We start from the raw sequence: 24,305 nt of genomic DNA on the forward strand, positions 1-24,305 counted from the left end.
CCCGACCACTCCAGGGATACTGGAATCTGCGGGTAGGCCTCTAGCGACATCTAAGCTGATGTAGCTCCCATATAAACCAATCTCGTATCTTAACATATTTAGTCGCTAGAGGGCGTTGTTCATATTCGATTTGGCTAAAATGTTGTACAACGACTTCTTCTATGACCATAAAGATAAGTGCCAAATATGGTCTGAATCTGTCTATAACCTGTTATAGCTCCCATATAAACAGATCTTCCGAGCCTACTTCTTAAGCCTATAGATGGCAGAATTCCCATCCGATTGGGCTGAAATTTTATACAATTTCAGCTATGATCTCCAACAGGCGTGCCAAATATGGTCTGAATCGGTTTATAACCTGATATAGCTCCCATATAAACCGATTTCTCGATATCAATACTTGAGTCCCTATAGGGCGCAATTTTTATCCGATTTGTCTTCCACTGTGGTCCCCAACAGCCAAACCAAGTATGGCCCTAATTGGTACAAACTTGGTATAGCTCCAATAGCGTAGCAATTTTTATCCATTGTCTTTTGTTTGCCTATAAAGAGACATCCGGCAAAGACCTTGACAAATGCGATCCATGGTGGTGGGTTCCTAAGATTCAGCCCGGCCGAACTTGTTTTTATTACGAAAGTTGGATATAGTGCTTTCTGAGGAATCTAGTTGAATATTTTAGGTCCTAGCTTGAAATTGTTACACTTAGTATACATTTATATGGAATTTATTGCAAAACCACAAACTGTAGCCAGTACCACTACTGCGGCTGTAATAAAATGTGTAGTTTGTCTCAGAAATTCCTGCTGATTTGGCTTAGCCATGTCCGTCTGTCCGCATATCCTTTCTGTGATGATAATCAGCCTGTCGTTGTTTTTTTGCACCCACCGCTATTGGTTAGGGGGTATGTTCATTTAGTCATTTCGTTTGGAACACATCGACTCTACAAAGTGTATATATTTCGGATGGTTGTAAAATTTTAAGACAATTTAACGATGTGCGTGTGTCTGTACGTCCGCGTGTCTGTCCGTCCGTGTGTCTGTCAGTTGTAATCACGCTACAGTCTTTAAAAATTGAGATATTGAGTTGAAATTTTTCACAGACTCGTATTTCTTCTATACGCAGGGTATGTTCTTGAATGGACCACATCGGACTATATTTGGATAAGGGTGCCATATAGACCGATCTGGCCATTAAGGGTCTTAGGGTCTAAGGGTCCTATAACAGGCGTGTTTTACCCAATTTTTGCTGACATTTTTCGCAGTCAGTTTTATTAGGCCTGCCGATATTCGAACCGAAAGTGGTTCAGTTCAAAACATATTTGAATATAGCTGCCATATAGACCGATCTGCCGATTTTTGGTCTTAGGCCTATAACAGGCGCATTTGTTACGGGATTTCGCTAAAATTCAGAACAGTGAGTTTTATTAGGCCCGACAATATGCGAACCAAAAATTGTCCAGATGGGAACATATTTGGATATGGCTGACACATAGATCGATCTGCTGCTTTCGGGTCCTAGGCCTATTGCAAATTTTGCCCATGCACATTCCACTAAGCAACAGGGGCAAACTTCTCACATATGAATGAGTGCAGTCCGATTCAAGTTTTAAGCTCAATGATAAGAGATCTACTTTTTATAGCCTAGTCCGAACAGTGTGCCGCAGTGCGACACCTCTTTGGAGAGAAGTTTTACATGGCATAGTACCTCACAAATGTTGCCAGTATTAGGAGGGGAAAACCACCGTTGAAATTTTTTTCTGATAGTCTCGCCAGGATTCGAACCCAGGCGTTCAGCGTCATAGGGGGACATGCTAACCTCTGCGCTACGGTGGCCTCCTAGGCCTAGGCCTATTACAGGCGCATTTATTATCCGGCTTCGCTGGAATTCGGAACAGACTCCCTATATCTCTCCCGAATATAGTCTAGATGCGGCTATATTTAGATATAGCTGTCATAGAGACCGATCTTTAGCTTTAGGGTCTAAAGACCATAAAAGGCGCATTTATTCTCCGATTTTGCTTGAATTTAAGCAGTGAGTTGCACTTGGGGCCTCGACACCCGACCCGAATATGGTTTATATCGGACCATATATACATATAGCTGCCATATAGACCGATATACCGATTTAGAGTCTTAAGCCTATAACAGGCGCATTTATGACAGGATTTCGCTGAAATTCAAAACAGTCAGTTATATTAGGCCCGACAATATGCGAGCCTAGAATTGTCCAGATCGGAACACATTTGGATGTAGCTGCTGATTTTGGGTCCTAGGCCTATATCAGGCGCATTTATTACCCGGTTTCGCTGAAATTTGGAACAGTGAGTTATATTAAGACTCCCCACATTTGTCCCGAATATGGTCCAGATCGGGCTATATTTAGATATAGCTGCCGTAAATGTTTTTACCCGATTTTGCTGAAATTTTAAGCAGTGAGTTGCACTTGGGGCCTCGACATCCGACCCGAATATGGTGTATATCGGACCCTATTTATATATAGCTGCCATATAGACCGATATTAGGGTCTTAGACCTATAACAGACATATTTATTACCCGACTTCATTGAAATTCGGAACAGTGAGTTGAAGCAAGACTTCCAATATCTGTCCCGAACATGGTCCAGATCGGTCTGTATTTAGATATAGCTGCCATAGAGATCAATTTTCTGCTTTAGGGTCTAAAGACCATAAAAGGCGCGTTTTTTGCTGAAATTTGGAACAGTGAGCTGCTTTAAGACTCCCGATATCCAACCCAAATATGGTCCAGATCGGGCCATACTTAGATATAGCTGTCTTATAGATCGATCATCTGAATTATGGCTTAATCACATGAACGGCGCACATGTTACCCGATTTCGCAAATTTGCATATATCATTTATTTTAGCCCAGAGACAAACGCTATTAATTTTGGTAAAAATCGGTTCAGATTTAGATAAAGCTCCCATATATATATAATACCCGATTTACACTTATAAGAGCGTAGTTACTACAATTTTCAACGCATTTGCTTGAAATTTGATATTTTACGTGTACTACTCACCATTTATGAAACCTTAGCAGCATTATCGAAAAATGGTCTGATCTAGTCCAGACTCACCAAAGATGTCGAGGGTCTAACACAATTCACTGATCCATATGATAACTTTATCCAAATATAGTCCGATCTACTCCGTATTCTGGATGTGTAGGTCTCTAATACAACTCATTGTTCCCAAATTCAGCAAAATCGGTTAGTAAATCTACCTTTTAGGACCATAGACCCTAAACCTAGAGATCGGTATATATAACAGTTATATCCAAATATATACCGATTTGGACAGTATACGCCACGGATGCTGATAAGCCTAACACTGGAAACTAAGGCAAATTTCAACGAAATCATATAGCAAATTAGCTTTTTGTGGGCGCAAGACCTTAGGTCGGTTAATATGGCAGATATATCCAAGTATGGACCCATGTTTACCACACTCAATGCAAATGTCGAGGGGTCTAATAAAACTCAATGTGCTAAATTTCAGCAAAATCGGTTAATTATTGCGTTTTTAAGAGCCTAAAACCTTTAGGCAGAAGACCGGTATACGTAATGGGTGATTTTTTAGCTATTATCTTTTTGGCAACACTGGTTTAAACTGCGCACGCACGTTTCGTGTTTTGTTTCACTGTCAAACATCTTCAGTTTGGTCTATAATCTAATCATGAATCGTCTTATAAACGAGCAACGCTTGAAACATATTGAATTTTACTATCAAAATGCACAGACCACCTGTTAAGAAAGTTAATCGCGCGATTCTTCCATTCCACCAACGAAGCTCATTTTTGGCTCAATGGGTATGTAAATAGCCAAAATTGTCAATTTTGGAGTGAAGATCAGCCAGCAAGCATTGCAAGAGCTACCAATGCATCCAGTTTTTTGCCGCGTATGGGCTGGTGGCATCATTGGACCGTACTTCTTCTAAGATAATGCGAATCGTAATGTAACTGTGAATGCTTAGCGCTACCGTGAGATGATTTCCAACTTTTTTTTGTGCCCAAAATGCAAGAGCTTGACTTGCATGTCATGTGGTTTCATCAAGACGGCGCCACATGCCACACAGCATGCGTCACAATGGCCTCATTGAGATGCGAGTTCGGTGAACATTTTATCTGACGTTTGGGACCGGTCAATTGACCGCCTAGATCGTGCAATTTAATGCCTTTAGACTATTTTTTGTGGCACTATGTTTAAGCTAATGTCTATACAGACAACCCCGCTTCAATTGACGCATTGAATGACAACATTAAAGCATTTATTTGTGAGATACCGGCCGAAATTGTACTAAGCGGATAGAAAAATTGTGTTCAGCGACAAAGCTCATTTTTTGCTCAATGGTTACGTAAATAAGCAGAATTGTCCATTTTGAAATGAAGATCAGACAGAAAGCATTTCAAGACCAATGCACCCGGAAAAAGTCACCGTTTGTTGCGGTTTATGGGCTGGTGGCATAATTGGACCGTACTTCTTCAAAGATAATGCGAATCGTAAAGTAACTGTGAATTGTGAGCGCTACCGTGAGATGATTTCCAACTTTTTTTTGTGCCCAAAATGCAAGAGCTTGACTTGCATGTCATGTGGTTTCATCAAGACGGCGCCACATGCCACACAGCATGCGTCACAATGGCCTCATTTAGAGGCGAGTTCGGTGAACATTTTATCTGACGTTTGGGACCGGTCAATTGACCGCCTAGATCGTGCAATTTAATGCCTTTAGACTATTTTTTGTGGCGCTATGTTAAAGCTCATGTCTATACAGACAACCCCGCTTCAATTGACGCATTGAATGACAACATTAAAGCATTTATTTGTGAGATACCGGCCGAAATTGTACTAAGCGGATGGAAAAATTGTGTTCAGCGACAAAGCTCATTTTTTGCTCAATGGTTACGTAAATAAGCAGAATTGTCCATTTTGAAATGAAGATCAGCCAGAAGCATTGCAAAAGCTACCAATGCATCCGGAAAAAGTCACAGTTTGTTGCGGTTTATGGGCTGGTGGCATCATTGGACCGTACTTCTTAAAAGATGATGTTAACCGGTCAATTGGCCGCCTAGATCATGCGATTAACCGCCTTTAGACTACTTTTTGTGGCGCTATGTTAAAGCTCATGTCTATACAGACAAGCCCGCTTCAATTGACGCATTGGAGCATTTATTTGTGAGATACCGGCTGAAATGTTGGAAACAGTATGCCAAAATTGGACTAAGCGGTTGGATCATTTAAGGCGCAGTCAAGGTCAACATTTGCTTGAAATAATAGTCAAACTTTCATGCATTTTTCTGAATTGTATGTGTTTTTTTGAAAAACTTTCCAAAATCATCCGTAAGTTCCTAGCGTTGAACCATCCAGATCGCTTTAAAAAGTCCAACAACTTGCGATTGCTCACATCCGCTAAATCAGACAGGTTTTCAAAGAAATAAGAACCTAAAGTGGAACTCCTTCTGACTGCCAGTGCGGGACGAACACACAGTAGATGTTCTATGGGCTCTTCTTCCTCGATGTCCTCATAGCTTTGGCAAAAGTCGTTACTGGCAACCTTCAGTCTGTCAGCATGTTCTCCGATTAGACAGTGACCTGTCATGACGGACACAATGACTGAGAAGTCTGATCTTGCCAGTGACAGTAAAGCGGTAGACCTCTTCAAGTCTAGATAAGGTCACATGGTTTTGGAATGCTCACAGCCCGCTCTTTGTGACCATCCATCATTCGTTGACTTGAGGACTTGGTTCTGAAAACTTAGCTTACATGTCGCTAGAGGCATACCCACAGACTCCAGTATCCCGGGTATGTGTAGGGTAGTTCCTAGTCTCGCAAGCTCGTGCGCTTTAAAATTCCCCGACATATTTATGTGGCCCGGCACCCAGAACAGGTGAATATTGAACTGTTCAGCCATATTGTTGAGAGATTTGCGACAGTTGAGGACCGCTTTTGAATTTAGAAATACGTTCTATGGTGATTTAATGACTGTCTGATAAGATCTTAGCCACTTCTTCGACCGCAAGGTGCTCCGCTTGATACACACTGCAGTGGTCGGGTAACCTCCTCAATCCGACCAGTTCTAGTTTTTCACAGTTCAACCCCAAAGCCCACCTGGATGACGAAGTTACTATATTTCCATCCTATACTGGGGCAGGGTATATTGTAAAAACCAATTTTCTACACTATTCCCACCAATTTCCATTCTATATGTCCCACTGTCTTTGAAACTATAGCTGTTTAGTTTTATCCCATATTAATAGGTAACAATTAAAAATGACAAATAGATTGAGGGTTATGTGTGCAGGTTACCGCAATTAAATTAAAATAGCAAACAAGCGTCAGACAAAGTGCTATTTATCTGCCCACAGCTGTTGTTGGTCGTTCGCAGCCCCACAAACCAGATTCTCGCATTCATTCCCAAACGCTGCGAGTACCACCAACACAATAGGAAGGCTTTGTGTTCTATCGAAGCGCGCTAACAATGGACGTGGGATTTCCTTTGACAATAATGTGATTTGCATTTAAATGTTTTTATTTTCTCTAAACTTTTTTAAGTGTTTTTTTTTGTTTTTGTGTGTGTGTGTTCTTTTAAAATCACATTCTCGTTGTAGTTTGGTTAAGATTGAAAGTGTTGTTGGCCGTATTGTTTCACTGAGTCTTGTTTTATTGTTTTAGGCCAAAAAATTTCTTTTATTTCGATGAGATTATAATAAAAACTAATGTCCAATCAAGGTTAGTCATCATTAGATTTGAGCAATTGTTGGTTTGCGCTTCCAATGCTATCAGCTTGTTTGTTGTTCAACTCGGTTCCAGTACAACATTTAAGCATTTTTTTCTATTTTCGAGTGCTACAAAAACTAATAAATCATAGCATTTAATAACTCACAGTGACATTAATTTATGTTTTAAGCTTTCATTGGAACGCTCCCCAAAACAGAAATTTTAAGAATTCTTACCCAAAATAATTCGATGATCCAGTCACTTAAAGCTAACCATAAATGTATCGCATAGCTCGCCTGGCTTATACCAGTGATACCCCAGGCCGCGACGATGTGGTTTGGCTTGTGTTGGTGACCGTTGGTCTTCCTATTGTCGCCTTTCGAATCTATTCCCTAGTTGTGGTTGTTTATTTTCCTTTTATGCCGTTGCGGTTTGGATGACGCCCACCTGCCATGAAAATCACCGCACTGCTGTTGCCTTTTTGTTGTTATTGCCTATTTATTTCACCGATCGATTGTAAGGTAATCAATTTTTATGCACACTGTTTTTGTTTTTTTTGCCGTTTTGCTTCCCCATAGTCTGTGGTCTGGTTGCTATTATTTGTTGTTTCTGTTGTTGTTGTTTTTTTTTTTTATACATATATTATCTTTGTTTTACCCACCACCATAGAATGGGAGTATACCAATCTTGTCATTCCGTTTGTAACATCTCGAAATATTGATCTAGGACCCCATAAAGTATATATATTCTCGATCGTCTCGACATTCAGAGTCGATCTAGCCATGTCCGTCCATCCCTCTGTCGAAATCACGATAGCGGTCGAACGCGTAAAACTAGCCGCTTAAAAATTAACACAGATACTTAATATCGATGTAGGTCGTTGGGGATTGCAAATGGGCCTTATTGGTTCAGATTTGGATATAGCTCCCATATAAACCGATCTCCCGATTTGATATCTTGAGCCCCTGGAAGCTACAAATTTTATCCGATTTGGCTGAAATTCTGCATGCGGTGTTCTGTTACTTCTTCTTCCAACAACTGTGCCAAGTACGACCCAAATCGGTGTATAGCCCGATATAGCTCCCATATAAACCGATCTCGCGATTTGATATCTTGAGCCCCTGGAAGACTCAATTTTTATCCGAATTGTCTGAAATTTTGCACATAGTGTTCTGTTATGGCTTGCAATAACTGTGACAAGTACGGTTTAAATCGGTCAAGAATCTGATATAGCTCGCATATAAACCGATCTCTCGATTTGATATCTTGAGCCCCTGGAAGCCTCAATTTTATAGCTCCCATATAAACCGATCTCCCGATTTGACTTCTTGAGCTCCTGGAAGCCTTAATTTTCAAGTACGGTTCAAATCGACCAAGTCTCTGATATAGCGCTCATATAAACCGATCTTTCGATTTGACTTCTTGAGCGCCTGCAAGCCTCAATTTTCATCCTATTTGGCTGAAACTTTGCACACAGAGTTCTGTTATGACTTCCAACATCTATGCCAAGTATGGTTCAAATCTGTCAAGAATCTGATATAGCTCCCATATAAACCGATCCCGCGATTTGATATCTTGAGCCCCTGGAAGCCGCAATTTTCATAAGAAACTTTGTACATAGAGTTCTGTTATGTCTTCCAACAATTGGGCCAAGTATGGTTTGAATCGGTCGAGAATCTGATATAGCTCCCATATAAACCGATCTCTCGATTTGACTTCTCGAGCCCCTGGAAGCCTTAATTTCCATCCGCTTTGGCTGAAATTTTGCACATAGTGTTCCGGTATGATTTCCAACAACTGCGCCAAGTACGGTCTAAATCGGTCTAGAAGCTGATATAGCTCCCATATAAACCGATCTCTCAATTTGACTTCTTGAGCCCCTGGAAGCCTCAAGTTTTGTCCGATATGGCTGAAATTTTGCACGCGGTGTTTTCTTACGACTCCCAACAACTGTGGTAAGTACGGTCCAAATTGGTGTTTAACCAGATGTAGCTCCCATATTTTTTGGCAGAATCTTGGTGGTGGGTTCCCAAGCCTTCACGCCTAATATGGCCGAAGAGTAATTCTAAACAAATTACGAAACTCGTCCCATAGTGGTTGTTGTTTTTGTTTTTGTAACCACATTTTCATGTGGAAGTGACGATCCTCGTCATATCGAGCATCATAGGCACTCAGTATTTGAGCAAGAGCCGGTGCCGCCAGGCCTCTCACTGAGACTCTCCTCTCCATACCGCTGATTGTCCGCGACTGTCATTGCAGCTACTCCGTATGGAGCATTCCACTATTCGCAACCTGTGAATGCGCCCAATAGCTCGTTGCTCGTTTCTCGTGACAGCAACGAACACCAAACAGATCGGATCTCAATGTTTCAGCCCGTGTGATGCAAATGCAAATTTGCCCATGAATATTCCATTAAGGAAACTTCACACATATCAATGAGTGCTGTCCGATTCAATTTTAAGCTCAATGAGCTCCTTTTTATGGCCGAGTCCGAATGAAGTGCCGCAGAGCGACACCTCTTTAAGGGAGAAGTTTTTACATGGCTAAGTACCTCACAAATGTCGACAGCATTAGGAGGGCATAACCACCGCTGAAAAGTTTTCTGATGCTCCCGCCAGGATTCGAACCCAGGCATTCCGCATCATAGGCGGACATGCTAACCTCTGCGCTACGATGGCCTCCAGCCCGTGTGATGCTTACAGTTCTCCCGTGCCGAGTTCCATAGTGGTTGGTGTGTGTTGCGATCTCTGGCTTTGCTTTTCCATTTGCAAAGACAATCTCTGATCATTGATCAATGATCTTCGCCCTTACAGGCAGAAAGAATTTAAAAATGAATAAAAAATATCATTATGCAAAATTTTAGGTAAATTAATCCCTCTATTAATTGCTGCAACTTTCTATTCTTGACTTTTTCTTTTTTAAATGGCCCCACTAAATATTGTCTTTATGCCATAAACGATTTCCCACAATGGGTTAATAACCACTGTAGTTGACCGTTTTAATCAATATTGTCAATAAGTTACGCTTTATGTTGTTCGATGTTGTCGCTGTCAGCCATGTGGCATTGATTTTCAGCAGTTAATTTCATATTAATTTACCCCGGCAATCATTCAATCGCATGCACGCACACACACACACACATAGCTACCTACATTGAAGCACAAATAACCACCCTCCAATCTATCCAATGGCATAAACATCATTCAACTGACATCTCTTTACACAAAGGTAGTGAAGAGATATTGGCACACAACAAATAAAAAAAAAGAAAAACAACAATCAAGCATGATAAAGGAACAGACAGTAAGGCGAGCCTCTCAGAAGGGGCCAATGAAAACCGGTTTATTTTACAAGTAAAAAACGAGATGTGGAAAAGATTACAATCTTTAATGTTAAACAAAATCCCTTTATAACAGCATTTTTGTACCCTCCACCATGGGAGGGGGGTATACTAATTTCGTAATTCCGATTGTAACACTTCGAAATATTCATCTGAGACCCCATAAGGTATATAAATATGTTCTTGATGGTCATAACACTTTTAAGTCGATTTACCTTTCCATCCGTCCGTCCGTCTGTCTGTCTGTCCGTCCGTCCGTCCATCTGTCCGTCTGTCCGTCCGTCTGTCCGTCCGTCTGTCTGTCCATCCGTCCGTCCGTCTGTCCGTCTGTCTGTCCGTCCGTCCGTCTGTCCGTCCGTCTGTCTGTCGAAATTACACTTACTTCCGAGAGGGTAAAGCTAGGCGATTAAAATTTTGCACAAATCTTTTTATTAGTATAGGTCGGTTGGGCCATATCGGTCCATACTTTGATATAGCTGTCATATACACCGATCTTGGATCCTGATTTCTTGAGCCACTGGAGGGCGCAATTTTCATCCGATTTGGTTGAAATTTTGCACGAGGTGTTTTGTTATTATTTTCAACAACTGTGCTAAGTATGGTCCATAACCTGATGTAGCTGCCATATTAACCGATTTCGGATCTTGATTTCTTAAGACGCTAGAGGGCGCTGTTATGACCCGATTTGGCCGAAATTTTGCATGAATTGTTTTGTTTTAACTTTCAACAACTGTGCTAAGTATGGTCCAAATCGGTCCATAACCTGATATAGCTGCCATATAAACCAATTTCCGATCTTAACTTCTTGAGCCGCTAGGGGGCGCAATTATTATCCGATTTGGCTGAAATTTAGCATGAAGTGTTTTGTTTTAACTTTCAACAACTGTGCCAAGTATGGGCCAAATCGGTTTATTACCTGGTGTAGCTCCCACATAAACCGATCTTGGATATTAACTTCTTGAGCCGCTAGGGGGCCCAATTATTATCCGATTTGGCTAAAATTTTTGCCTGAACTGTTTTGTTATGACTCCCAACAACTGTGCCAAGTATAGTCTAAATCAGTTCATAACCTGATATAGCTCCCATATAAGTAGATTATACTTCTTGACCCTATAGAGGACGCAATTCTTATCGGAGTTTGCTGAAATTTTGCACAATGACTTCCAATTTGGTCAACAACAGCCAAACCAATTATGGCCCCAATCAGTTTATAACTTGGTATAACTCCAATAGCATAGCAACTCTTATCCATCATCATTTGTTTCCGTTTAAAGCGATATCGGACAAAGAACTTGACAAATGCCATCCATGGTGGAGGGTATATAAGATTCGACCCGCCCGAAACGTAAAAGCGTGCTAATTACGTTTTTGTTTATTATTATTCGTTTAATTTTTTTTTCCTTTCTGTTTTCTCTTTCAGATGTCAGATTTCTCGGATAGTTCACAGAGCGGTGTCATTAGTCCGGCAACATCGTTCATTGAAAATTTCCACAAGAAAAATGGCACCGCAGCCACCACCTCATCATCGGCCAATACATCACCAAGTATTAATCCCAGCAGTAATATTGGCACCACCACCACATCGCCCTCCATTAACGGTGGTGGCAGTCAAATAGCCTTGGCGGGTGGTGGTCGCCAGATTAATACCAGTTCAAGTTCAAGTAGTAGCGTTAAGGAAACATCCTCCACATCATCACAACAGGTGAGTACGAGTTAACATGCAGTAGCTTGTAATTGATTGGCGTAGACAATGTGTGAACTAATACTACACATGAAGAGATTGTAGTTTAATGGAGGCGCCTAAAAGTATGCCATGCCAAAGAACGTTGACAACATTAGGTTTTTCATGTTCACCACCAACTGATTTGGAAGAAACAGTTGGACGTAAGCATATGGTTTTGATAAGGTTTACTCATGACCTTAGAATTGGGTGTTTTTTTATGTACGGTCTTCAAGAAAGCATGTAGAATTCATATAATTTATTGAGAATTTACAGAATTTATATAGCTTTGCTATTAATCCTTGTCACTTTTTGGTAAATTTTTATTTGAAGGATTTTTCTTAGCTTAATTTTTTCAGACGATTCCAAAAACATCAAGCGACCTCTGGTTTTAAAGACCTCACGCATAAAAAGTATATGCAGTTTTACACCGTAATGTCATACCGTTTTTACGGATAGTAAACGGTAATAACATAGCAGCATTTCTGCGTTGCCATATAACAGTACCAGCCATTAGAGGTTGAGATAAGGTATTTGCTTTCATGTTTTAAAAATTATTTCAACGTCCGCGGGGGCTGGTTCGAATAAATTCCAGCTGAGAGAGCCAATTTCTACCACTTTTTGGAGAATTTAAGTGCTTATGTCAGCAATAAGTCTAGACACTTTTGGTAGTTGGGGACAAAATAGACAGTGTAGTGAATTCGTCCGAATCCTACAAGTCAACGGGACATTATGGCATAATGCCTGCTGTCTTGAAGAGAGCAGATCCGTCCTAAAGAGCCTGCTTAGAGAACTTGATGCTCATATTAGAAAGCTTCTCAACCCTTTAATGGTATATAGCTACGCTGAGAGTTGGTTGGTTGACAGGACAATGTTGTCATGATATGGTTGGCTTTATAAAAGGGAAGGGACTTTACGTAACCTAAAGTTGAAGTTCATGCATGACACTCAGGTGATAATGAGAAAGCTCTTTTTCGGTGAATTGCTTTGATGTGATGCTTATGGGCTGAATTATCGTATCACTAGCGAAGGGCTCGATTAGCAAAATTGTGATCAGAGGAACTCCCCTCTCCCCTTCTCACGTATTTCGGGAGAAAAAGTGGTAGATTTCTGTCTATGTGGATGATGTCATCATCATAGTTAGTGACCCCATTCTCTCCACAATTTCGAACCTCATTAAGGGGGCATTGAAGAAGCTGTCTGAATGACCCGTTGGAGACAAACCTCTTACATATCAATGAGTGCTGTCCGATTCAAGTTTTAAGCTCAATGATAAGAGGCCTGCTTTTTATAGCCGAGTCCGAACGGCGTACTGCAGTGCGTCACCATTTTGGGGAGAAGTTTATACATGTCCCCACCGAAGTTCGAAGATGGACTACATCGGACTATTTCCTAATATAGCCACCATATAGACCGATCTCTCGATTTAAAATCCTAGGCCCATAAAAGCCACACTTATTATTCGACTTTGCCTAAATTTGGGACAGTGAGTTGTTTTAGGCCACTCGACCGATCTCTCGATTTAAGGTTTTGGGCCCATAAAAGGCGCATTTGTTGTCCGATGTCGCCAAAATTTGGGACAATGCATTGGGTTAAGCCCCTCGACATATTTCTGCAATTTGGCCCAGAACGGTCCAGATTTGGATATAGCTGCCATATAGACCAATCTCTCGATTTAAGGTCTTGGGCCCATAAAAGGCACATTTATAATCCGATTTTGCATAAATTCAGGACAGTGGCTTGTGTTAGGCCCTTCGACCTTCTTCTTTGATTTGGCTTAGATCGGTTCAAATTTAGGTATAGCTGCCATATGGACCGATCTCAAGATTTAAGGTCTTGGGCCCATAAAGGGCACATTCATAATCCGATTTTGCCAAAATTTAGGACAGTGAGTTGTGTTAGGCTTTTCGACATTCCTCTTCGGATTGGCCCAGATCGGTTCAAATTTAGGTATAGTTGCCATATAGACCGATCTCTCGATTTGAGGTTGTGGGTCCATAAAAGGCGCATTTATTATGCGATTTCGTCGAAAATTGGGTCAGTGAGTTGTGTTAGGCTCTTAGACATCTTTCTGCAATTTTGCCCAGATCGGTCCAGATTTGGAAATAGCAGCCATATAGACCGATCCCTCGATTTAAGGTTTTGGGCTCATAAAAAGCGCATTTATCGTCCGATGTCGCCGAAAGTTGGAAAAGTGGGTTATGTTAAGCCACCCGACATCCCTCTTCAATTTGGCCCAGATCGGTTCAGATTTGGATATAGTTGCCATATAGACCGATTTTGAAATTTGGGTCAGTGAGTTGTATTAGGCCATTTGACATTCTTCTTCAATTTGGTTCCGATCTTTTCAGATTTGAATATAGCTGTCGTATAGAGCGATCTCTCGATTTAAGGTCTTGGGCCCATAAAAGACGCATTGGGATGGGATTCTAGGTTTGGGTGGTGCAATGGTGTTTTGGGTGTTGCAATGGTGTTTTGGGTTACTATATGGATAGGCTTCTCGGATTGCCAAAGCGCGGGTCGTGGGTTCGATTTCCAACGGAGACCTTGGTCTGTCGCTGCTGCGATATTACAATGGAACTAAAATTTTCTAAATGAGCCTGTTAAGTTGTTGCTGTTGTTGTAGCAGCGTGTTGTACACTGAGGCGACAACCATACAACCGGCTGCCCTGGGATTGGGAATGTTAAGTGTCCCACCACCCTGTATACGAATCTATAATATGATTGAAAATGTGATAACATTTCTTCGCTTTCATAGTTTTATTTATCAACTGATAAGACTGGTGGGTCTAAAAGGTTTGTTTTACAAATTTCAATGTCATTAAAATTTTTATAGCCATTACAGTGTTGAGATAATGCCAGCGCTTTCCAGGCAAGACGTATCGATCGATTTTTCATTCCAATGATTTATTTAATTAAAAACGTTTATATCATTAATTCTTTTGCCATTATTAATTTATAAAATATTATGTTATAATATTTTATAGAAAAAAAGTTTAAAAAATGTGCGCTAAAATTTCTCTTCGAAGAGGAATAATTGGGCCAACCTTAATTAACTTTAATTTAAAATTAGATCATATCATTGCTCTCATGATAAAATTCCATGAGTACACGCATCAACTCTAAAGAATTTTTTTATATCATCATATCAAATAATAAAATGAAAAATATTTTAAAAATGTTTTAATTAAATACCAAAAGTGTCTTCAGTTACCTATCTGCGGGGTTTATCTGAGCCACCGTGAGTATGAGTAACAAATTTTAGTCAGATAGCAAAGCATTGATCATACGTCACAATGGACAGACGATTGCTTTGTTGGTTCCGACGACTAGCTAAAGTGTAAAATATGTCAATGAAAGAAAAATTCAAAACGAAACAAAATTTTGAGGAAATGCCTCTGATGATGCATATGACGATATTTCAGCCTAGCATACTGGTCGCTTGGATTGAAATTTCTAAGCCCAATATCCACAGGACTTGGGTGAGTAATTTTGTGAATCTATGTGTGAATACTTTTAGTAACTGAAAAAATCTTTCCCTATCACTGATGGTAACCCTTGTTAAGCATTGAAACCTTTCTGTATGGCTATATAATGGTAGCGCCTTATCATTGGACTAAAAGTTGTTTGTCACAGTACAAACGTTTCACTGTTGTTCCATAAAAATATATTTGTTTATTTGCGCTTCTAATGACGTTGAGGGGCAAAAGTGGAATGTGCTCTCTGATAAATGGTGCAATGTAATAATTATTTTTAAACAGTTTGCTAATCGAAAAAACAGTAATTTAGGAAAACTATGCTGGTAATAAATTCTTGATTTCTATCTTTTTTTATATTAACGAGAACCCCTACAAATGAAGTGGCATATTTGTGTTGGTTACAAATAAAATCGAATGAAATAAATTTGCATACAACTAAAATAATAAAACAAAATAAAATAAAAAAAATTAATTTAATTAATTAAATTAAATAAAAAAATAAAACAAATAAACTAACAAAAAAAAATATTATAATAAAATATAATAAAATAAAATATATAAAATAAAATAAAATAAAGCAAAATAAAATAAAATAGAATAAAATAAAATTAAATAAAACTACTCACTGCTTCAAATTTCAGTGAAATTGGATAAAAAAGAATGCTTTGATGGGCTTCAGACCCTTAATCGGCACATCGGTCTATATGGCAGCTATATCTAAATGTAGTCCGATCCAAACCATACTTGGGGTGGATGTCGGGAGACCTAAAGCTACCCACTGTTTCAAATTTCAGCGAAATCGGCGAAATTTATGGGCTTCAGACCCTGTATCGGGAGATCGGTTTATATGGCAGCTATATCTAAATATAGTCCGCTCTGAACCATATTTGGGTTCTACGATAGGAGGCTTAAAACTACTCACTGTTTCAAATTTCAGCGAGATCGTTTAAAAACTTAAGCTTTTATGGGCTTCAGACCCTTTATCGGGAGATCGGTCTATATGGCGGCTATATCTATACATAGTAGACTTCATAAAAGAAGAAATGTTATTAACTTTTGAGGATGTACGCTAACATAGGCCCTAAAAGTGATAATCGGGTGATACATACATATGTGAGCCATACCTTAATCTGAACCAATGTAGGCGAAATTCAACAGCAATATCGCCGCCTGTAGGCGGAGATTCGGGCGATCATGGTCGTATGGTGTTAACGAAAGGACGTCGAGTGCGGATAGAAAACTGGACATCGGGTCTACAACAACCAGGACGGAAAAGTCAAGAACAGCCTCTTAAAGCTTGGCGGAGTGAGGGAAGAAGCCGTACACATAGTAGAAGTCTTAAAAGAAGAAATTCTACAAAAATTTGAGAAAATACATTCAGAAGTATCCTGATAAAGGCTCTAAAAGTGAAATTAGGGTGATACATACAGGAGCTATATCTAAATTTGAAACAATCTTGACGAAATTCAACAGCAATTTCGTCGCCTTTAGGCGGAGATCCGGGCGTTCACGGTCGTATAATGTTAACGCAAGGACGTCGAGTGTGAACCTCTTTGCGGACAGTAAACTGGACATCCAGACTACAACAACCCGAATAGAGAGGTAAAGGAGTGAAGAAGGGCAAATTTGATGAATGCGAAAGCTTAATAGGCGACGAGGTCCAAGTTAAGTGGCACGGTGGAACAATGAAACGGTCGGTAGGAAGGGGTATTCCAGTCCATGTCCTGCTCTACAAATGTCTAGAACATTGTTAACCGCTCAGATCAATAGGTAAAAAGTTGGGGAATAATTTCCAATTTCGCCGTTTGCTCAATGCACCATGTTATTTAAAATTTTTAATTATCGATTACAATAAATCAAAGAAAAAATTTGTTCCACACATAGTAAAAAAAGAAGATAATCGGAAGATATAGGCGCAGGAATATGCGACTGGGAAGTGTTGAATCACCACACCTTCTCTGATCATCGTTATATTAGTTTTAGCCTTGGAGAAAATGCTGCTAAAGTGTTCCCTTGGCTAAACAGAAGAAAGGCGGATTGGGAAAATTTTCGGAACAAATTCTGCAATTCTATGCCTTCTAGACCAGAAAAGGAAGCTGCAACTGCGCAGGATATAGACATAATGGTCAAGCGGATCACAAAGGCCCTGAATGACTCGCTTGTGTCCGCATGTCCTAGTGCACCCAGAAAAATTAGTCTGCTGGTGTCAGCAAACGCCGTCTGCTGATATTAAATAAAAAACTTTTCAATAAACCCATTCAAAATTTTTGAACTCCAGAACAACAATGGAGGCATTTGCTATATATTAATAAAAAAAAATTACCAATTTTAATCGTTAACTTTTTGTTAAAAAGCATTAACATAATAGTAGTTGTTATTTTGTCTGCCGTTATTTTAATTCGACCAAAAATTTGCAAAATGTGAAAAGTTGGGAAAAAATTGGCCTTATACGTTTGTAAAAATGAAAGATAAATTGCAATATAAAATTTTTTGAAATCAGCAGGAAATGTCTGCTGTTTTAGCAAACAATTAGTGCTGTCCCATTTTCAGCAGACTTTCTGCTGTTACAGCAAAAGTTTTTGCTGTTTTTACTAACAAATTTCTATGAGTCTGCCAAGCCAAGGGGCAAACAGCGACCCCCGTGATGGACCCCAGAGCTGGTTGGTCTAAAGAAGGACTGCAGAAAACTCTTCAATAGAGCGATAGCCACAAGAGCACCACACGATTGGGACATCTGTAAGGTTGAGCTAAGAAAATATAAGGCCGAGCTGAGAAAGGCTCAGAACAAATCGTGAGTAGAATTCTGCAGCTCCGTGGAGGATACATCTGAGGCCTCTAGGCTAAGGAGGATTCTGTCCTCGAGACCTATTAGGGTGGGGTATATTCAGAAGTCAGACAATGTTTGGACAATGTCTAGTGAGGAAACACTAGAACTACTCGTTGATACACATTTCCCGGGAAATTCTCCAACAAACAACGTGGGGTCAGAAGAGGTTGTCAATGATATGCATTCGTCGGAGATTATTAGGGAAATTGTGTCTGAGCTGAAAAATCTTTGGGTGACAAGAAGTTTCGACTCATTTAAGCCGTCAAGCCCTGATGATGTATCACCGGTTTTAATAAAAGCTGTATATGATAGACTAGTTTATTGGCTGAGGAATATATACCTGTGAGATGGAGGGACACGAAGTTCGCTTTCATTCCGAAAGCAGGAAAACCTTACCACACTAAGGCGAAAGATTTTCGTCCTATTAGTCTGTCATCCTTGACTCTTGAGAGGCTAATTGAAATATATCTTAGGGCAAAGATTCCTGGAGATCGTCCGTCGTGGCAACAGCATGCAGAAATTAAGGGCATGTCCACTGAAACAGCCCTTCACGACCTAGTCTGCTACATAGAGGATTCTCTCGCTGTCAAGGAATATACAATGGTAGCATTTCTTGACATTGAAGGTGTTTTCAAAAATGTGGATCTAAAAAGGTGGGTCAGCAGAGGAACACCTCAAGAAGGTGTAGCCATTAACAATATATCAATATCTCTGTAAAAGTGATGACTGATGACTTGGCAATTGCGGTTAGGGGGAAGTTTCCCAGCACTCTAAGAGATATACTTCAGGAAGCTCTAAGTGCAACAGCAAAGTGGGCTACCGAAAGTGGTCAAGGTGTATATCCGTGCAAGACAGAAGTCGTTCTTTTCAGCAGGAGATAAAAGTTGCCTACAGTGGAACTTGTCTCCTTGGGTGGAGAGAATGTTCCATTCCAAATGCTGGACAGAAAATTGAACCTCAAATCCAACATTTTGGAAAGAGCAAGAAATGAAACTCTTGCCCTATACACCTGCAAGAGAGCCATTGGCAAAAGTTGGGGGTTTAGACCGCGCGTCATGCATTGGCTATATACTGCAGTTGTCAGACCTATAATGCTATATGGTATTGTGGTCTGGTGGATGGCGCTGTAGAAGTCCACCTTTTGTTCAATACTCAACCGGATCCAAAGCATGGCTTGTTTGTGCATCACAGCCGCACTGAGGTTGATACTTTCTGATGTATCTAATGTCTCTGGACATTGTGCCTAGGGTAGTTGCTGCGACCATTGCCGAGAGATTAAGGGAGCTTTCTCTTTGGTCATGTGGCGGCTACGATCACTGTGTTATCCTTGATTCAATATCCGATGTTCCGGGCAATGTGGATTACATCGTATCTGAGCCGCTTTTTGATTGAAAGTACTGTACCACTATTCCTGAAAGAGACGATTGGATTTACCATATCCCTGGTAATGGAAGTTACATAGACTTCTATACGGATGATTCCATACTAGACGAACATGTGGGCTTTGGGGTGTACTCTAAAGATTTCGAACTGGTCATATCGAAAAGGTTACCCTCCTTGTAATTAAGGGAGTGCTGGAATGGCTAAGATATAATTGTCATAACGACGATTGGCATAAATATCTTCTCAGGCAGCCAGAACGCTATTAAATCCCTGAACACAAAAATCACCCTCGACTGTCGCAGATCTCTTAACGAGATGGCTGAACAGTTCAAAGTTCACCTGTTCGAGCTTGCGACACTAGAAACTACCCTACACATTCTAGGGAAACTGGAATCTGTGGGTATGCCTCTAGCGGCATGTAAGCAAAGTTTTCAGGTTCAGGCCCGAAGGACAACGAATGATAGATGATCACAAAGAGGGGGTTGTGAGCATTTCAAAACTATGTGGCCTGATCTAGACTTGAAGAGGTCTACCGCTTTGCTGTCACTGGCTAGAACAGACCTCTCACTCATTGTGTCCGTCATGACAAGTCTAATGTCTGTCTAATGGGAAAACATGCTGACAGACTGAAGATTGCCAGCAACGACTGGAGGATATCGAAGAAGAAGAGACTATGTGTATGTCTGGCACTGGCAGTCAGAAGGAGTTCCACTTTAGGTTGCCATATCTTTGATAACCTGTCTGATTTAGCTAATGTGAACATTTGCAAGTTCAGAAAAAATTTTCAGCGGTGGTTTTCCCCTCCTAATGCTGGCAACATTCGTCAGGTACTATGCCATGTAAAACTTCTCTCCAAAGAGGTGTCGCCCTGCGGCACGCCGTTCGCACTCGGCTATAAAAAGGAGGTCCCTTATCATTGAGCTTAAACTTGAATCGGACTGCCCTCATTGATATGTAAAAAGTTTGCCCCTGTTCTTTTGTGGAATGTTCATGGGCAACATTTTGAACATTCGCAAGTTGTTGGGCTTCGTGAAGCGATCTGGATGGTTCAACGGTAGGAACTAGAAGGCATATTCCATCTTTTGTTTTTTCAATCAATCAACACGTAGGGGATGTCCCCTATATACGCAGTGCATTGCGGGGGAAAGAGGGAGCTGTGTTTATTGACACTTGCTTGGAAATACATCTGCCGGAAGTCGATTCCACCTACGAATTCTCTCGGTAGTGCATGATCCAATCAGCTGGCCAATCGATTACAAATCTGTTCCTGGTGTATCACAATGGACGAAAACGTCTATGTGAGTCTAATGGCAGACTGCCACTTTAACCTAACCTAACCACCTGTAAAAGAAGGCCAAGCGTACCAGGCCTGGTTTCAGCTAGTACAGAATATAAATTGGAGGTCATATCAAAACGGTGGATGAGAGGCTAGCCACTATCCGCATAAGAGCCAAATTCTTCAACGTCAGCCTTATTTGTGCCCCTGCCCCGAGGGAAGACAAAGACGAGCAGACCAAGGATATTTTCTACGAGCGCCTAGAGAGAGAATATGACCGCTGCCCCGCCCATGATATTAAAATCGTTCTGGGAGATTTTAATGCGACTATAGGGAAGGAAGACATTTTTGGTCCAACAGTTGGAAAGTTTAGCCTCCACGAGAATACGCCCAGTAATGGGTTGAGGCTGGTAGATTTCGCCGCGATTACATGCAAAAATTTCACAGCAGCCCATTTGCATGGTCCCGCCAGGAAAGATAATTTTTTTTATGGAAACTTTATGTAGACCTGGTGGGGTTTGGCCCTACGTTAAGACGTAGCAACATTGCAAGGTCATTATGGAATGTCTTGGTGATCATGAAGGCAGCCATATAAACTTTCTAGGTGCTCAGAACAATATTTCGGCATCTCACCAACGAACTGTCAAAGCTAATATATGCTCCTATGTTGTTGTTGTTATAGCCACATTTTCATGTGGAGTTTGTGATCCTGGCCCAGCTCCTGTAAGTGAGCAAGCTCGTTTCGGTCCAAAGGACCGATCGCCGTGGGAAAAGTTTGGCCATGGGTTAATTAAAGGCGCCAATAACACGCCTTGTGATATCGAGCATCATGGGCACTCAGTTTTGGTGCAAGAGCCGGTGACGCTCGACCTCTCATTGAGACTCTTCGCTCGCTACCGCTGATTGTCCGCTACTGCCGTGGCAGCTACTCCGTATGGAGCATTCCACTATCCGCATCCTGTGGACGCGCCCGGTAGCTTGCAGCTAAGCTTCTGGTGACAGCAATGAACACCACACAGATCGTAGCTCAATGTTCCAGGCTATGTGGTGCTTACAGTATAGGAGCATATCCTGTGCCGGGATGTGCTCCTTTATTTTAAGAGAGCGTATAAAAGCACATTCAGTACCAAATCCATTCTAAACAAATAATACCAACACAGCACTTGTCTTCCTAATCGAATAGCGTAAGCTCTGCTTAATTGTTTAACGCGATCTTTTATAAAGATTAGAAATTATCTGTTGATGTGGGCAACAAAATAATTGTCATCATTATCACGAACCAGAAGATGAACCTAACAAAGATGTTTATGATGATGCTCATGCACAGCATGGACCGGCGACAGAGATCACGATTCAGTTCAAAAATAAATAAATCCGCTTGAATGCCGCACATTTTTGCTAAAACTAAACGAATGACTCATGGTGGCAAAAAAAAAACGAAACTGCAAAACAAATCACTAAAATAATAATAAAAAAAAAAAAAAATACTTTTTTATATTCACATTTGCTTTTTTGTTTGTTTGTTTGCTAAGGCTTAGATGAACTTGCAAGCGGAATGGTTTTGGAGATTTCCAATTTAAATAAAACCAATAGAGTGGGAGAGAGAGCGAGAGAGCGGGTAGACGACTAAAACAATAAAATCGCGTGGGCACTTAAGCCACTTTTGTTATGCGAATATTTTTGTTGTCATTTTTGGACATGTGCTAGAATATTTTTGCTAAATAAATGCGAACGTTGAATGAATGACTGACTGACTGACTGACCGCCTTACAAAGTGTGACATGTTTTAAAATGATTTTTTAAATTTCCTAATAACTCTCAAACATTTATCTTCTATAGAATATCTAAATGTGTCAAATCGATTTCATTGTTTTTCATGAGAAATTATTAAAAATAAATCTTACGATCTGTTTCCCTTTTACGATTATTGGCATAGTGAATCGAACATAGTTACTAACATTTTCCACAGAAAGATTAGAAATGTTTTTCCCTCTTTTTTTTTATATGAAAGTGTCATCTGTTTTTATTGTTAACAATTTTGAGAGGTGTGGTAAAAAAAATGATTTTTTATATATGGGGTATTCCATGTAACATGGAATTTGAGAACGTTGACAACCCAAGCAAATGAGACAGGATCATGATTTGCGGAACTGCACCTGGAATGTCCGGAAGGTATAGTATACGCACTGGCGGATGTATAAGAGAAGTACAAGGCAGATATTATCGCCATACAGGAAGTGCGATGGACAGGGAATGGTGTTACAGCAACATCAAACGGTGACGAACTTTGCCATAGCTGCCATGACACAAGACTTGAATTTGGCTGTGGATTTGTGTTAAGTCGAACACTGAAACACCTTGTCTCCAGCTTAACTCTTGGGGATAAGAGACTAGACACATTCCGCATACGAGCGCCTAGAGAAAGAATCAACTAAATCGGAAAGGAATAGCGCCCTCTAGAGGCTCAAGAAGTCAAGATCCCAGATCGGTTTATATGACAGCTATATCAGGTTATGAACCGATTTAGATTATACTTGTGCGATTTCAAAATGTGCCAAATTTCGAACAAATTGGATAACAATTGCGCCCTTTAGAGGCTCAAGAAGTCTAATCGGGAGATCGGTTTATATGACAGCTATATCAGGTTATGGACCGATTTAAACCATACTTAGCACAAATGTTAGAAATCATAACGAAACACCTCATACAAAATTTCTGCCAAATCGAATAGAAATAGCGCCCTCTAGAGGCTCAAGAAGTCAAGATCTCAGATCGGTTTATATGGCAGCTATATCAGATTATGGACCGACTTGAACCATACTTAGCACAAATTTTGGAAGTCATAACGAAACACCTCATGCTAAATTTCATCCAAATCGGATAGGAATTGCGCCCTCTAGAGGCTCAAGAAGTAAAGATCCAAGAGCGGTTAATATGGCAGCTATATCAGATTATGGACCGATTTGACCTATACTTAGCACATATGTTGTAAGTCATAACGAAACACGTTATGCAAAATCGGATAGGAATAGCGCCCTCTAGAGGCTCAAGGAGTCAAGATCCAAGATCGGTTTATATGGCAGCTATATCAGATTATGGACCAATTTAAACCACACTTAGCACAATAGTTGGAATTCATAACAAAACACCTCTTGCAAAATTTCTGCCAAATCGAATAGAAATAGCGCCCTCTAGAGGCTCAAGAAGTCAAGATCCCAGATCGGTTTATATGACAGCTATATCAGGTTATGGACCGATTTAAACCATACTTAGCACAAATGTTAGAAATCATAACGAAACACCTCATACAAAATTTCTGCCAAATCGAATAGAAATAGCGCCCTCTAGAGGCTCAAGAAGTCAAGATCTCAGATCGGTTTATATGGCAGCTATATCAGATTATGGACCGACTTGAACAATACTTAGCACAAATTTTGGAAGTCACAACGAAACACGTCATGCTAAATTTCATCCAAATCGGATAGGAATTGCGCCCTCTAGAGGCTCAAGAAGTAAAGATCCAAGATCGGTTTATATGGCAGCTAT

At 40.4% G+C, this 24,305-nt stretch overlaps 1 protein-coding gene across 6 annotated transcripts in view; it reads left to right on the forward strand.

The window, feature by feature from the left end:
- The window catches only part of LOC106083973 (NAD(+) hydrolase sarm1), a 254,351-nt gene that overhangs the window by 141,789 nt on the left and 88,257 nt on the right, over positions 1-24,305 (forward strand). For all 6 annotated transcript variants that reach the window (XM_059361119.1, XM_059361120.1, XM_059361121.1 and 3 more), the window contains one exon: positions 11,495-11,776. In XM_059361119.1, coding sequence (XP_059217102.1) covers positions 11,495-11,776 — 282 coding nt within the window. Of the gene's footprint in view, positions 1-11,494; positions 11,777-24,305 lie in introns of those variants that run through there.

The sequence above is a fragment of the Stomoxys calcitrans genome, chromosome 1 (genome assembly GCF_963082655.1).
Source record: "Stomoxys calcitrans chromosome 1, idStoCalc2.1, whole genome shotgun sequence".
Classification (NCBI taxonomy): Eukaryota; Metazoa; Arthropoda; class Insecta; order Diptera; family Muscidae; genus Stomoxys; species Stomoxys calcitrans.